General features: G+C 41.4%; 2 protein-coding genes across 2 annotated transcripts in view; one reads left to right on the top strand and one right to left on the bottom strand.

Moving 5' to 3' along the window:
• LOC120528887 (zinc finger protein 665-like) overlaps positions 1-15,404 on the bottom strand; it is a 61,618-nt gene that overhangs the window by 9,427 nt on the left and 36,787 nt on the right. The gene's annotated exons all lie outside the window — the stretch shown is intronic.
• The window catches only part of LOC120528122 (zinc finger protein 260-like), a 6,941-nt gene continuing 2,583 nt past the window's right edge, over positions 11,047-15,404 (top strand). Inside the window, exons 1-2 of the mRNA XM_039752166.1 lie at positions 11,047-11,317; positions 13,881-14,472. Coding sequence (XP_039608100.1) covers positions 14,025-14,472 — 448 coding nt within the window. The 5' untranslated portion in view covers positions 11,047-11,317; positions 13,881-14,024. The remainder of the gene's footprint in view (positions 11,318-13,880; positions 14,473-15,404) is intronic.

Consider the following 15,404-nt stretch of genomic DNA (forward strand, 5'->3'; position numbering starts at 1 on the left):
TCCGCGGCTTGTATGTTATTTTTTGTTCTTTTATTACGATTATTGATATTTATTGATTCCCTTCTTTAGCGGACTGCCTGCTCATATAAGATGCTCCGCTGGTTTTTTGTGAAGCAGCCTTTACACAGCTTCTTCGCTCTTTTATAAACGAACGACATATAAAGCAATTACCTTGTCAATTGTGTAATGCGTTTTTTGAATAGGTTTGATGCATGGAAGTGATCACTCGTATCTGCGTTCAGTCAGTTCACGGAGCTGCTCTCTTGTGTGATGTTGCGATGTCCACGGCTTTTTATTTAATGTTACCTAAGACCCGCACTTAAAGTTTCTCGCTACAGCAATTTTAACTCCATTACAAAGTGATCCAAAGTCTCATTTATACACTCGTGTCTTCTCTCATTAAACTTGTATCTCGCGAACAAAGTATTCGGCCTTTCTTCTTCGCTCTTTGGGAGCTCTTTCCTTTTCTACGACTGCCTCGTTCACAGTCAGTTCACGTGATTACGCGGGAGGCGTGATGATGCTCACACGCAGCTCTGCCCCCCACGGCCGTCGAGCTAACGTCCATTACAGTATATGGAGAAAAATAGGTTCCAGTTATGACCATTATGCTTAGAATTTCGAAATGAAACCTGCCCGACTTTTGTAAGTAAGCTGTAAGGAATAAGCCTGCCAAATTTCAGCCTTCTACCTACACAGGAAGTTGGAGAATTAGTGATGAGTGAGTGAGTGAGGACTTTGCCTGTTATATATATATATATATATATATATATATATATATATATATATATATATATATATATATATATATATAAGTAACGTATGCACACCGAGTGTTCTCCAGACAAACTCAAGTGAGGTAAGTAATACTATTCCAGACCAAGAGGGGGCACTGCTACTAATGGTATCCTACCCTTTCTCCACAGTCAAGAGGAGATACCCATGACCATGACTTCTGAAACAAGTCTCAGCCCCTCCTCAAAAAAAAAAAAATAACTTTAGAAGAAATGTTGCTTTCTTGCTTGCTGCTGGTATTATTGCAATGACCGAGTAAGCAGACCGCAATCAGCGCTATTGCACGAGCTATTGTTACACGTATACATTTTAGTTATTTATTAGTCCTGATGTTTCAACATGGTCGGAGTGATGAGGCACAGCTACTGTCCCTATCACACTGCCCAGTGAGGTTGAGTTTGATTGCTGGCCTGGTTAGAGTCTGTACGGAGTCTGCATGTTCTCCCTATGTGTACGAGGACTGAGTGCGCATAACTGCAGATGTTGTTTTACAGGAGGATATTCAATGTCGCATCTTTTCATTCCTACATGTGTTGTTGGAAGCCTTGAACTGTCACCTTATCATGTTAAAATGGAGTTCTGTCACAGATAGCATTACGTTGACAGATACAACATGAATGATGTACAATCTGACAACTATATATAAAAAAGTCTGTATTTACAGATTTGCAAAATACTGCCGTGTGGACATTTTTGGTGAGAAAAACAAAACCAATAATCAAGTCGGGAGGAGACATCATCACACTGACTCTAAGAGGAACCTCAACAATAAAAGACGAATCCCGATGGTCCTGTCATTCCAGCCTAGCACTCTCTCTCTCTCTCACTCTCTCTTCCTGACAGGTCATCCAGCAAAATGTTCTCTTCTTGCAGACTGAAAAACAAGCAAACTGGTTTGCGCAAACGAATCACTTTGTGTTGCTAACATACCTGGGCGAACGGTGGCGTCTTCTTAAACTGCGCTAATCGCGCATACCGGCACTGCCACCACTCATGCGCCTCGTCCTTTCACGCTCTGCTCCTTTTGCCCGTTACACCCTCTCAGTCTCCTTGAGTCTCGCACCTGGCGCGTGATAGGCGCCTCGGCATGCTCGCACATGAAACACCACCGTTGTACTCGTACGATGTACTTCGGGTTCGACTTTTGGAACACTTCTCGAAGCGACAGCCTTCCCGCTTACTTAGAAATCCACACAAAGCGAAACATCGACCTCATCCGCACGCGACTCTGAGCAGTTTTCTACTGCCAATGCGCCTGCGCACGTTAAGTTCACGAAAACCGGACTTCAAATCCCAGAAATACTTGCGAACTAGCGCTCCCAAGTTTTCATTGGACGACGCAACACCATTGAGTACCACGCACTTTAGCCGCTAGTGCGAATTCCCGTTTCGAATAAGAGGCTCCTTCTGATACGAAAGTAACGTTTTTGGTCTAGGGTTTTTTTTAACAACTCTTATTCGATATCTATCATTTAAAGTACTATTCAGGAAATAGTATTTTTTTAAACAAGTAAACAGAGCGATGTAAAATTAGTATCATCAAAAATAAAGATCATTCTTGATTCTTTTATTCATGTTCATGTCAGTGACGTGCGGTGAGGTTCATGGCTGGTGAGGAGGTGAGTCCTTCAGAGTCAGATTTACAAATAGATGCCTTTCATTATCTATCTATCTATTATATAGTGCCTTTCATATCTATCTATCTATCTATCTATCTATCTATCTATCTATCTATCTATCTATCTATCTATCTATCTATCTATCTATCTATCTATCTATCTATCTATCTATCTATCTATCTATCTATCTATCTATCTTTAAACTATCACTGTGGTCCCTTCACTTTGCCCACTTTCAGCACCAGTTAAAGCACCGAGCCGACTGCACTGGGCTGTTTTCATTGGCATGTAAACCCACACAGCGACTCCCACCTCCAGAAAACCTGACTTTATATACCTGCGCAGGTCGCTCTGCACACAAAATGGGACAGCGGGCTGAGACACATTACCCCCGTTGCACAGGACTATCATGACAATTGTCCCGGGACACCACTACAGTTACAGTATATTGTAGTACAAATGACACTTTTTAATTTTTCCCTCCACAGTACTTTACAATTTAACATGCAATGTTTAGTCATTAATTGCAAACCAGACTGTTAGAAGGGGCAGCGCCAATCAGGGTGCAGAAATTCTTTTTTTTGGGGTGGGTTGTTAGTTGACAATGAGATATACACATGTAGTACAAGTACTCTGTGCTGAATAGGACTTCAGGTGTACAGGTACAGTAAGAAGATGTACATATTTTTTTTTTTATTTTAATCTGACATGCCATTTATTTCAGAGTGTGCATTGCACCGATGCAAATAAACTTTTTTTTAACTGAAACGATTAGCATTACACTTTAAGCAATGTAACATTTTAAACATATAAAAATAAATGATACAAGAAGGTGCACATTAATGCAGCTGCTCACGCCTTCTTACTCTACCTGTACAATTGAAGTCCTATTCAGCACAGAGGACTTTCACTACACGTGCTGTCAACTAACCCAAAAAAAGGATTTCTGCACCAATATTAGCGCTGCCCCTTCTAACAGTCTGCTACATCGGTTGCGCCTAATAAAATTGTTGTTGTTTTTTTTTTATCAAAAATGATTTAATTATGATTAATGCACAAAATTAATATATCCTGAAACAACATGATAGTTTTATATAAAATGAATGAAACCTTTTCATTCTCTGTTAAATTAATTATATTATGTTAAATGAACGTGTCAGTATAGCATAATATTTTAATAATTGTTTAATAAACTTTTTAAAAAATGCACCTCACTGAGTTACTTAGCTATAACCTTTTTAGGTTGTCAATTATACTTATTCCAGTATCATTTTATAGTTCAAAGTTATTAATAAGAAATAAACAGGTTTGCTTATACCAAAGCTAGTTTTCCATCCATCATCCAACCCGCTATATCGTAACTACAGGGTCACGGGGGTCTGCTGGATCCCAGCCAACACAGGGTGCAAGGCAGGAAACAAACCCCAGGCAGGGTGCCAGCCCACCTCAGGGCACACACACCCCCACACATCAAGCACACAGTAGGGACAATTTAGGATCGCCAATGCGCCTAACCTGCATGTCTTTGGACTGTGGGAGGAAACCCACACAGACACGGGGAGAACATGCAGACTCCACACAGGCGAACCCGGGTCTCCTAACTGCAAGGCAGCAGCGCTACCCACTACACCACCGTGCCACCTCAAAACTATTTGGTAAAAACAATACAAACCAACAAAAATACAAAAGTTAGCATTCAAAAGCTGAAATGTACAATATTTGTACAGAGCACTGCTTCTCTGGCTGTGTTAGAATGTCACGAGCAATGTAGAACTAAATATGCACCTTGAATAGAGTGTTATATTATAAAATACATGTATTTATATGTATGTAATTGTATATATTATAGAATAAATGTTACATATTAGCAAAATATAAAGTGCAAAAATTGCAGCTTGGCACCTTCTTTCACAAAATATTATATTTTTTAATTTTCAAAAAGCAAATTCAGCGATTGCATTGTATTTTATTTGGGTGTATTATTTATTTGTCTGTATTAATAGTATTTATCTGGTTGAGCAATATTATGATAATGTAGGTGCAGTAGACATATACTCTTCAATCCGATGATCTCGTTAAGTTTATGTATTTACCTATTGATCGATCGATTGTCTGTATAATCCGTCTTGTGTGTCTCTATTCTTGTTTTTTACGTTTCTGCTGCTGTATGCATTTAAATTTCCCCATGGGACAAATACAGTTTATCTTATCTAATCTAATAAATGTTTAGGAACACTAACCTTAATTTATTTAACTTTACCGTAAAACTGGTAAGTAACCGTCTAGGTCCTTCGGCGTGGGAAGTAACATCCTTGATATGCCCTACAGAACTTGACGATGGTCAGTGTGGTATATGCCGGACTGATCGCATTAATTACCTCACGAGCTTCCCACCGAATCCACGCGCTGGTTAAACAAAGCAGGCTCAGTTATGAAACGCAGTAGCGGAAGAGAGAATGAAGACAAGACTAATGGCCATTATGAACAATTCTGCACGTCCTGTCCATGGCAAGGCAGCATGGAGGACTTCAGCAGAAGTGTGTCTTGAGCTGCTTCATACACGTAACTGCAAGACGCCTTCATAACGTCTCGATGCCATTTCGACAGCACTCTTATTTTTAGAAAAGTCTTTTCCTTTCATTTTGGCATTTTTTGTGTGTATTTGAAGGGTTGTTGCTATTTGTATGTTATGAATGTTTTACCTTTTGTAAAACATTTCCCTCTTGATACAAATAAATTACACTACATCTAAACATTTAAAACTACTGTGCATATAAACTGCACATCTAAACTATTTGTAGTACAATGCTGACATCTAGTGGACTTTCTTGTAATTTATACATACTCGATCTAAATCCGTTAAACAGTTCTCTCGTGAAAAGCGGACAGACAGACATGCGTTGGATTTTATATTTATAGACATATAATTCAAAGAAGCACATGATCTTAAAATGAAAATAACACGGATTGAGTTCAGATTTTCTTGATCTGTTAGTACCTTATATTATACATTAAATATTTCTTCTTTCTACACGTTATTACTTTCTACAAAACCGGATTCCAAAAAAGTTGGGACACTAAACAAATTGAGAATAAAAACTGAATGCAATGATGTGGAGAAGGCAAATGTCAATATTTTATTTGTAATAGAACGTAGATGACAGATCAAACGTTTAATCCGAGTAAATGTATCATTTTAAAGGAAAAATATGTTGATTCAAAATTTCACGGTGTCAACAAATCCCAAAAAAGTTGGGACAAGTAGCAATAAGAGGCTGGAAAAAGTAAATTTGAGCATAACGAAGAGCTGGAAGACCAATAAACACTAATTAGGTCAATTGGCAACATGATTGGGTATAAAAAGAGCTTCTCAGAGTGGCAGTGTCTCTCAGAAGCCAAGATGGGTAGAGGATCACCAATTCCCACAATGTTGCGCAGAAAGATAGTGGAGCAATATCAGAAAGGTGTTACCCAGCGAAAAATTGCAAAGACTTTGCATCTATCATCATCAACTGTGCATAACATCATCCGAAGATTCAGAGAATCTGGAACAATCTCTGTGCGTAAGGGTCAAGGCCGTAAAACCATACTGGATGCCCGTGATCTCCGGGCCCTTAAGCGACACTGCACCACAAACAGGAATGCTACTGTAAAGGAAATCACAGAATGGGCTCAGGAATACTTCCAGAAACCATTGTCAGTGAACACAATCCACCGTGCCATCCGCCGCTGCCAGCTGAAACTCTACAGTGCAAAGAAGAAGCCATTTCTAAGCAAGATCCACAAGCTCAGGCGTTGTCACTGGGCCAGGGATCATTTAAAATGGAGTGTGGCAAAATGGAAGACTGTTCTGTGGTCAGACGAGTCACGATTCAAAGTTCTTTTTGAAATCTGGGACGCCATGTCATCCGGACCAAAGAGGACAAGGACAACCCAAGTTGTTATCAACGCTCAGTTCAGAAGCCTGCATCTCTGATGGCATGGGGTTGCATGAGTGCGTGTGGCATGGGCAGCTTGCATGTCTGGAAAGGCACCATCAATGCAGAAAAATATATTCAGGTTCTAGAACAACATATGCTCCCATCCAGACGTCGTCTCTTTCAGGGAAGACCCTGCATTTTTCAACAAGATAATGCCAGACCACATTCTGCATCAATCACAACATCATGGCTGCGTAGGAGAAGGATCCGGGTACTGAAATGGCCAGTCTGCAGTCCAGATCTTTCACCTATAGAGAACATTTGGCGCATCATAAAGAGGAAGGTGCGACAAAGAAGGCCCAAGACGATTGAACAGTTAGAGGCCTGTATTAGACAAGAATGGGAGAGCATTCCTATTTCTAAACTTGAGAAACTGGTCTCCTCGGTCCCCAGACGTCTGTTGAGTGTTGTAAGAAGAAGGGGAGATGCCACACAGTGGTGAAAATGGCCTTGTCCCAACTTTTTGGGATTTCATGAAATTCTGAATCAACACATTTTTCCCTTAAAATTATACATTTTCTCAGTTTAAACTTTTGTTCCGTGATTTATGTTCTATTCTGAATAAAATATTAGAAGTTGGCACCTCCACATCATTGCATTCAGTTTTTATTCACGATTTGTATAGTGTCCCAACTGTTTTGGAATCCGGTTTGTATTTAGCTGACACCTTTATGTATTTGAGAGATACAGTTGGTGAAGTGGTTTGCACATAATCCTGGGATTTGAACCCACAACATCCAAACCCTTAACCACAATGCCTGCCTAACATATCAGGAACCTTTTCAAAGCCCAACTAATCAGCTTCATATATGAAGAACAGGACCATTGGCCGATTTTTTTTTTTGTGTGTGTGTGCGTGTGAAGTGCGAGGATCCATTATTATTTTTAAGAGTGCTGGGTGAGATGTAAATGCAAGGTCCTGTCTCTAAGTGGTTATAAAAGATACTTGGCCATCTTTCTAAAGGATTAGGGTGTATGTTGATGTGCTTTCTGAATTGGCCACCATAGCCTTGTCCATTCTTATCCCCTAATAACACTCTAGTTGGCTTTCTTAACCTTTCGCCACCCATTCCTTAATAGTTGATGTGTGGTGAGCGTACTGACGCAGTAATGGCAGCCGTCGGGTCATCCCGGTGAATGCTTCACATTGGTAGTGGTTGAACAACAACAACATTTATTTCTATTGCACATTTTCATACAAATAATGGAGCTCAATGTGCTTTACATGATGAAGACAAGAGAAATAAAAGACCAAGTAAGAATTAGAATAAGACAACACTAATTAACATAGAATAAGAGTAAGGTCCGATGGCCAGGGAGGACAAAAAACTCCAGACGCCTGGAGAGAAAAAATAAAATCTGCAGGGGTTCCAGGCCACGAGACCACCCAGTCCCCTCTGGGCATTCTACCTAACATTAGTGATCAGTCCTCTTTGGATTCAGGGTTCTCTTGGAAGGACTTGATGATGACGGTCATGCAGAAGTCTGGCTTTTAATCCATCAATGTAGGAACATCACGGTGCTTTGATTAGGTGGTGGTGGTGCAGATTGCCACCACAGAAAACCGGGAAAAGAAAGAGAAGAGAGAGTAGGGGTCAGTACGAATTTTAGAGCCACCATGAATAGTTATTATAATGAGTGGGATATACAGAGTATTAGGATTTTAAGTACAGTGAGGTAATGAGAAGGCCATGTTAAAGTAATGTATTTTCAGCAGTGTTTTAAAGTGTTCCACCATATCAACCTGGTGAATTCCTATTGGCAGGCTATTCCAGATTTTAGGTGCCTAACAGCAGAAGGTCAGCCTACTCTCACCACTTCTTTTAAGTTTAGCTTTTGGAATTCTAAGCAGACACTCATTTGAGGATCTGAGGTTATGATTTGGAATATAAAGTGTCAGACATTCCGATATATAAGATGGAGCGAGATTATTTAAGGCTTTATAAACTATAAGCAGATCCTGAATGACACAGGTAACCAGTGTAGTGACATCAAAACTGGAGAAATGGGCTCAGATTTTTTTTCCTTAGTATTCTAGCAGCTGCATTTTGCACTTGTTTATTTATGTCTTCTTGAAGTAGGTACTCCACCCTCTATATAAAACACTTTATTATTATTATTATGATCTGCGTGGGTTTCCTCCGGGCGCTCCGCTTTCCTCCCACAGTCCAAAGACATGCAGGTTAGGCGGATTGGCGATTCTAAATTGTCCCTTGTGTGTGCTTGGTGCGCGAGTGTGTTTGTGTGTGTCCTGCGGTGGGTTGGCACCCTGCCCAGGATTGGTTCCTGCCTTGTGCCCTGTGTTGGCTGGGATTGGCTCCAGCAGACCCCCGTGACCCTGTGTTGGAAAATGGATGGATGGATGATTAGTAGTAATAGTAGTATGTCTCTGAATTAATACCAAGTAAATTCAGAAAAGTACAAAAAGTCCACTAGATGTCAGTATTGTATTACAAATGATTTAGATGCAGCGTGCCCTACTTATCCCAAAAAGGAAAATTGAGCTTTTTTACAGAAGTTCACAACATCTTACGAAAGGCAAGCAGCGACAACTTCATCAAATACACACATACACACACAAGTCCCAGCTGTGCACTGTAAAGGATGTGCACCATTGTCCGTAATGGCCAACAGGTATTCAAGGGTCACTTCCAAAAAAAAAAAAAAAAAATCTTTTTTAAACAAGTTGCTTTACGTTTGTCTTGTCACAAGCTCCAGGCCTACCGTTTTTGGTCTACTTTGGTCCAGTGCTTATTTCCATATCCTCCAAGAACTGCTTCATGAAGGTCCAATAGCTGCCATTGGAATCATTCAGTTTAACCAGGGTTTTTACAGTTTGCTCCATTTAGTCATAAGATCAGGCCTTTTAATAGGCAAAATATTTGCACAAATAGTTTTTGAGATATGTCATTTATTTAAATATACATGCATGCACACACACACTTGCATTCAAAGAACTGTACAAGTGAAGAGAGCTGACGGCTTGTTTGCCCTACCAGAACACATGCTGTTCCCTGACTCATCCTTGCCTGATGCCCCTTCTCAGGGCAGTTATAATATCCATCCATTATCCAACCCGCTATATCTTAACTACAGGGTGACAGGGGTCTGCTGGAGCCAATCCCAGCCAACACAGGGTGCAAGGCAGGAAACAAACCCCGGGCAGGGTGCCAGCCCACCACAGGGCACACACACACACACACACGGGGCAGTTTAGGATTGCCAATCCACCTAACCTGCATGTCTTTGGACTGTGGGAGGAAACCCACGCAGACACGGGGAGAACACGCAAACTCCACGCAGGGAGGACACGGGAAATGAACCCAGGTCTACTAACTGTGAGGCAGCAGCGCTACCCACTGCACCACCATGCCGCCCCAGTTATGTTATGTTGTTATAATATAATATAATATAATATAATATAATATAATATAATATAATATAATATAATATAATATAATATAATTCTTGACATCTCTAACTGGCAGTATAGCATCTAACGATTTCTCATTTTGTGCTGAATATACTGGAATACATTAATTTAAGTGTAGGATGGGTAAATATGGACGGATAGCAAAATAGCAACCCACCTAAGGGTGCAATGTCAGTCACTGTTGCATTCTGACCCTCAAAGCCCATGAGAAAAGGCAACTTTAACAAAGTAAAAAGGAAGGTTAGTGAACAAGGTGGGCGTAGACTAATCCACCCACCCACCTGTGTAAAATAGCCTCGATTGGATCTGAAGGCAGGTGTGTGGAGACATCAGTGGATAACTGGGGGATTGATTGTAAGGCAGCAAGAAGGTAAAATCCATGTGCCTCGTATTTTCAGGTTTATATGGTTATGTTTTAATTATTAAAATTTTAAATGTATAAAATTTTAATGCTCAAGGCATTTTGGCTAATTTTAAGTCAATTTTAAGTGTCACATTCCTGGGTTCAGTTCCCGGGTCCTCCCTGCGTGGAGTTTGCATGTTCTCCCCATCTCTGTGTGGGTTTCCTCCCACAGTCCAAAGACACGCAGGTTAGGTACATTGGCGATCCTAAATTGTCCCTAGTGTGTGTGTGTGTGTGTGTGTGTGTTCTGTGGTTGGCTGGCGCCCTGCCCGGGGTTTGTTCCTGCCTTGCGCCCTGTGTTGGCTGCGATTGGCTCCAGAAGATCCCCGTGACCCTGTAGTTAGGATATAGCGTGTTGGAAAATGGATGGATGGAATCGTCACGTTTTTCTTTATTTTTTTCACTGTGCCATTATATTGATTGGCTGTGTATTATTGCAGCACAATTCGCTTATGAAGTTTGTTGTTTTAATACGATTCCACTAGTTGTTGTAAGGTTTGTTTTGCTTAATGCTCATAGAGAAGTTCACTTGTATTCAAATATTAACAAATGCCTTGACACGTCTTATTTTTATTTTTGTAATTGTTTATATGTTATTTGTAACAAAATTATACGACTCATTAAAAGCATGAGCATTTATTCCACTCAATGCCGGATCTATGTTACATAGGCAATAGCGGCAACATTATAAATGCTAAAAAAAAAAATAAAAAAAAAAAACACGCCGGAAACGTTCTCAGAAATGTTGTTTCTCAACGAACTGGAATTTGATGAACTCTCCTGCCGCAGCAGTCGCGGCGGGTCTGTTTAGCTGATAAGGAGCAGCAAGCTACGGGGTGACGCATACAACGTCTCTATTACCGAGCGCGACTGGCCTTAATCCCTTTTTAAGGGATCATTCAACAATAAGAAGATCTTGTCGAATTAAACGAAGCCACATCCCAATACCCCGTCACATTTTTGAGCCCACGTGTGTTTTTGTGACGTAATCATCGAGCGTCGCGGTGTCCAAGCCACTATGGCGGTTGCACATTCGTTTTGTGCTTGACGACTCCGAGTTTTTTCATTGAATAGTCGCTCACCTCAGGTAAGGAATCTCCTTATCTAAAAATTTCGAATTCCTTGACACCATCCTTGTGAGCTGAGGATCTTTACCCGACTTTTCAATTTCTATTACTTGGTTTATTTTTGTAAGTTAGTTTGTTTTAGAGCATACTTTATCTTCTTAGTTGTTACTTTTTTAGGGGTAACTGGATAATTTTTTTAAATGAAACATATATATCTGTATGTCTATGTGTATATATGTGTGTGTTAACTCTTTGAAAACGCATTAAATCTCAATGGGAAAACAAATCCTGCTGGATCTCTCTACTGCTATGGACTGATATGGTGAAGTGTTAGGAACGAAAGGATGGCACATTGTGTGATGGAAATGAAAATGATCAACCAACAGAGGGCTGAATTCAAAGACACCCTAAAAATCAAGGGGAAAAAATGATACAGCAGCAGACAGGCGAGTCCATTTTGGTGAAATTTCATTGCAGCAACTGCAAATCGTACTCAGTAGTTTGCATGCCAATACCCCCACGTGTTTGTATGCATTCCTGACAACGTCCTAATGAGATGACAGATGTTGTCCTTTGGGATCTCCTTCCAGATCTGGACCAGGGCATCACTGAGCTCCTTGACAGGCTGAGGCGTCAAGAGGACCGAAACAGAATGTCCCACCCAGAGGTGTTCTGTTGGATTGAGGTCTGGCGAGTGGGTGTGGGGGGTCAGTCAATGGGATCATTTCCTTCATCCTCCAAGAACTGCCTGCATACTCTCGCCACATGAGGCCAGGCATTGTGGTGCACCAGGAGGAACCCAGGAGCCACTGCACCTGCATAGGGTCTGACAAGGGGGTCCAATGGCAGTCAAGGTGTCGTTGTCTAGCCTGTAGAGGTCTGTGCGTCCCTTCATGGATATGCCTCCCCAGATATACCATCACTGACCCACCACCAAAGTGGTCATGCTGAACGATGTCACAGGCAGCATAATCTTCTCCAGAACCTTTCACGTCTGTCACATGTGCTGAGGGTGAACCTACTCTCATCTGTGAAAAGCACAGGGCACCACCAGTGGTAGACCTGCCAATTCTGATATTCTGTGGCAAATGCCAGTTGAGCTCTACAGGGCCCACTAGAGGACGTGGGGCCCTCAAGCCACCCTCAAGAAGTCTGTTTCTGAGTGTTTGGTCAGAGACATTCACACCAGTGGTCTGCCTGTCTGTCTGCTGGAGGTCATTTTGTAGGCTCTGGCAGTGCTCAACCTGTTCATCCTCGCCCAAAGGATCAGATAGCGGTGGATCCTTGCTTATGGGTTAAGGACCTTCTACGAGGTGCCCTGTCCAGCTCTCCTAGAGCAACTGCCTGTCTGTCTCTTGGAATCTCCTCCATGCTCTTGAGACTGTGCTGGGAGACACAACAGACCTTCTGGCAATGGGAGGCATGTATTTATGGAGAAGTTGGACTACCTGTGCCACCAAACTCTGTAGGGTCCAGGTATGGCCTCATGCTACCAGTAGTGACACTGACCAGTGACAAATGCAAAACGAGTGACAAAACAGATGAGGAGGGAAAAATGTCAGTGGCCTCCCTCCAGCTGTGAAACCATTCATTCCTGTTTTGGGGGTCGTCTCATTGTTGCCCCTTTTGTTCATTTCATTAAACTGATTAACAAGCCCCTCTGCTACTGAACTGACCAGATCAAGAGCCCACAAGTTTCATTGACTTTATGCTATTCTCTCATTCAAAAGTGGACCTTTCATTGTTTTGAGTAGTATATATAAACGTCTACACGTGGAAGTGTGCGTCTGTCTGTCTGTCTGTCCGTCCGGCCCAGAAGTGCAAGGCTACAGCATGAAGCTCAAAGAGCCAGCAAGGCAGTCCTAAGTTAACAAGTTGGAAAAAGAACAAAGTACGAGGCTACAGCATGAAGCTGAAAGAAAGCACAGAGGAAAGACAAACGAGAGAGAAACTCGCTTAGCCGCTGATTGGCTGTGTCAGTAATGAATGGGGCTCGGGTGGGGTTGAATACTTCAGTTATCATTTGATTACAATCAGTTATTTTGTGCTTTATGTTTGTATTTAATATGGACCACTTTGCTGAGATCTACCCCTCAGTTGAACAGTAGAAACTCTTTCTGTTGATTGCTGCCCAGAAAGCCCCATTCAACCCCCTCGGATTCAGTATTGTATAATAGTTAAATGTGACAGCTTCCAAAGGTTTGAATATTTTTTTTTATCAACACAGTATGTGGAGGCCACAACATTGAATGTAGGCTCTAATAGGAGTGTTTCTCACTAAGCATTAAATAACAAGCAAAAGGTTACAAAAGAGAGAGGCAAGGCTAAGAAATGTAGCTTAAACTTCAATATAAGTACATACAATATAAATAATCAGCATACTATCTGGTAAACAAGTATAGATTGACCGTGCAGATGGTCAAAATTAGAAACTCTTAAGAAAAATGTAGGCTAGACCACAATGCACCACTTCTGTTACTTCCGTCCTGGGATCATGTTTTAGCTTATGTTACTTCTAAGCTTAAATGGCTATAATAATGCATTACTTCTTGCTGTCTTTTTTTTTTTTTTTTTTTTATTCAGAGCGATAAAGAGTTTCTGACTTTTTAAACGAGGGTCCCACTCAGAGATTCCAAGACGTTAGAAGAAGTGGTCCAAGTAGAGAAAGGCAGACTCGGAGAAGCAGAGAATTCTACATTGAATGTAAATGTGCATTTAGCAGATGCCATGGAGCCAATAACAGGTCAAGTCAAGAAAGAGGAATGTGAGCAGGAACCTCTCCCTCTTGCCCAGATGGCGCTCCTCGTGAAGCAGGAAGATCCTGAGCAGAGAATTTCTGATGCTGAAGATGAGGATTTGGGGCAGCAGTTTCACAGCCTGAAAAAGCAGCCTTCCGAACAAGTGTGTATCAAGTTAGAAGGTCTAGCTGATAAATATGTCCACACTCTAAACAGAGACGTGTCTTCGAAGAGTGACTTTAGTTTAATTCAGTGTCCAAATGTGAAAAAAGAGATGAGTGAAAAAAGAGATGGGTCAATTCAGATCACAGAATGCCTGTCACAGGGTCCTTCTGTCCATGTGAAGCCCAAAATACGGGATGACAAGTTGATCACGGACATACCATACAAGGCAGAGGAGGAAAATGAGCCATCATTGGCTGAGCACCCTGGAAAATGTAAGTCATGGAATAAAAATCATTTTAAACTGGAATGTTGGGAGGTCGTACTGCTGGAAATAAAAGGTGAACAATTGATTATCTGGGAAGAAGTAAACAACTGGGGCTGAATCTGCAATGCTGAACAATAGGTAGTGCACTTGCTGCCACGCCCCACAGTTGTGGGTTCAACTCCCGATCCAGTTGTGGTCTGTGCAGGGCTTGCTTGTCTGACCCCATTGTATTTACTTGTTGTTTTTCCTGGGTATTTTGGTCTGCCCCATGATGCAAAGATGTGTCAGCTTAGGTAGACTGACAACTTTAAATATGCAATATGTGAGTGTGGGCAGTTCATGCTCTGCTCTCAATGTTCCTAGGGTAGGCTCAAGATCCTCTTACCCCTAAAATAGATGAAAGAGTTTAGATGGATATGTGAAGAGCATTGAAATGTTCTGTGGCTATCTATCAATCTATTATATAGTGCCTTTAATATCTATCTATTATATATTGCCTTTCATATCTATCTATCTATTATATAGTGCCTCTCATATCTATCTATCTATCTATCTATTGTGACAGATAGAGGCACTATCACTCCCTTGAACCCGTGTCCAAGACTCCAAACACCAAGAAAAAGTCCAATAGTTGACTTTATTAATTTGCCACAGTGCACAAAGCACCCTCTCCTCCACTAAACTCATACAATCACTAATCAAAACACAATAAATCAATCCTCCGACACCCAGACGTGTTGCCACCCTTCCACCCAGCTCAGCTCGCTGTCTGGGAGCTCCCAGAGTCCTTTTATAGTCCGAGACCCGGAAGTGTTTCAATTCCCAGTCCATATGATTCTTTATCACTTCCGGGTCAGATAAAAAGTCCTTTTCATCACCCCGGAAGCACGTCATTCCCCTTGTCCATGTGTCTTGGACGTACTTCCGGGGCGTAGGGTA

Source organism: Polypterus senegalus, chromosome 4 (assembly GCF_016835505.1).
Source record: "Polypterus senegalus isolate Bchr_013 chromosome 4, ASM1683550v1, whole genome shotgun sequence".
Taxonomy (NCBI): domain Eukaryota; kingdom Metazoa; phylum Chordata; class Cladistia; order Polypteriformes; family Polypteridae; genus Polypterus; species Polypterus senegalus.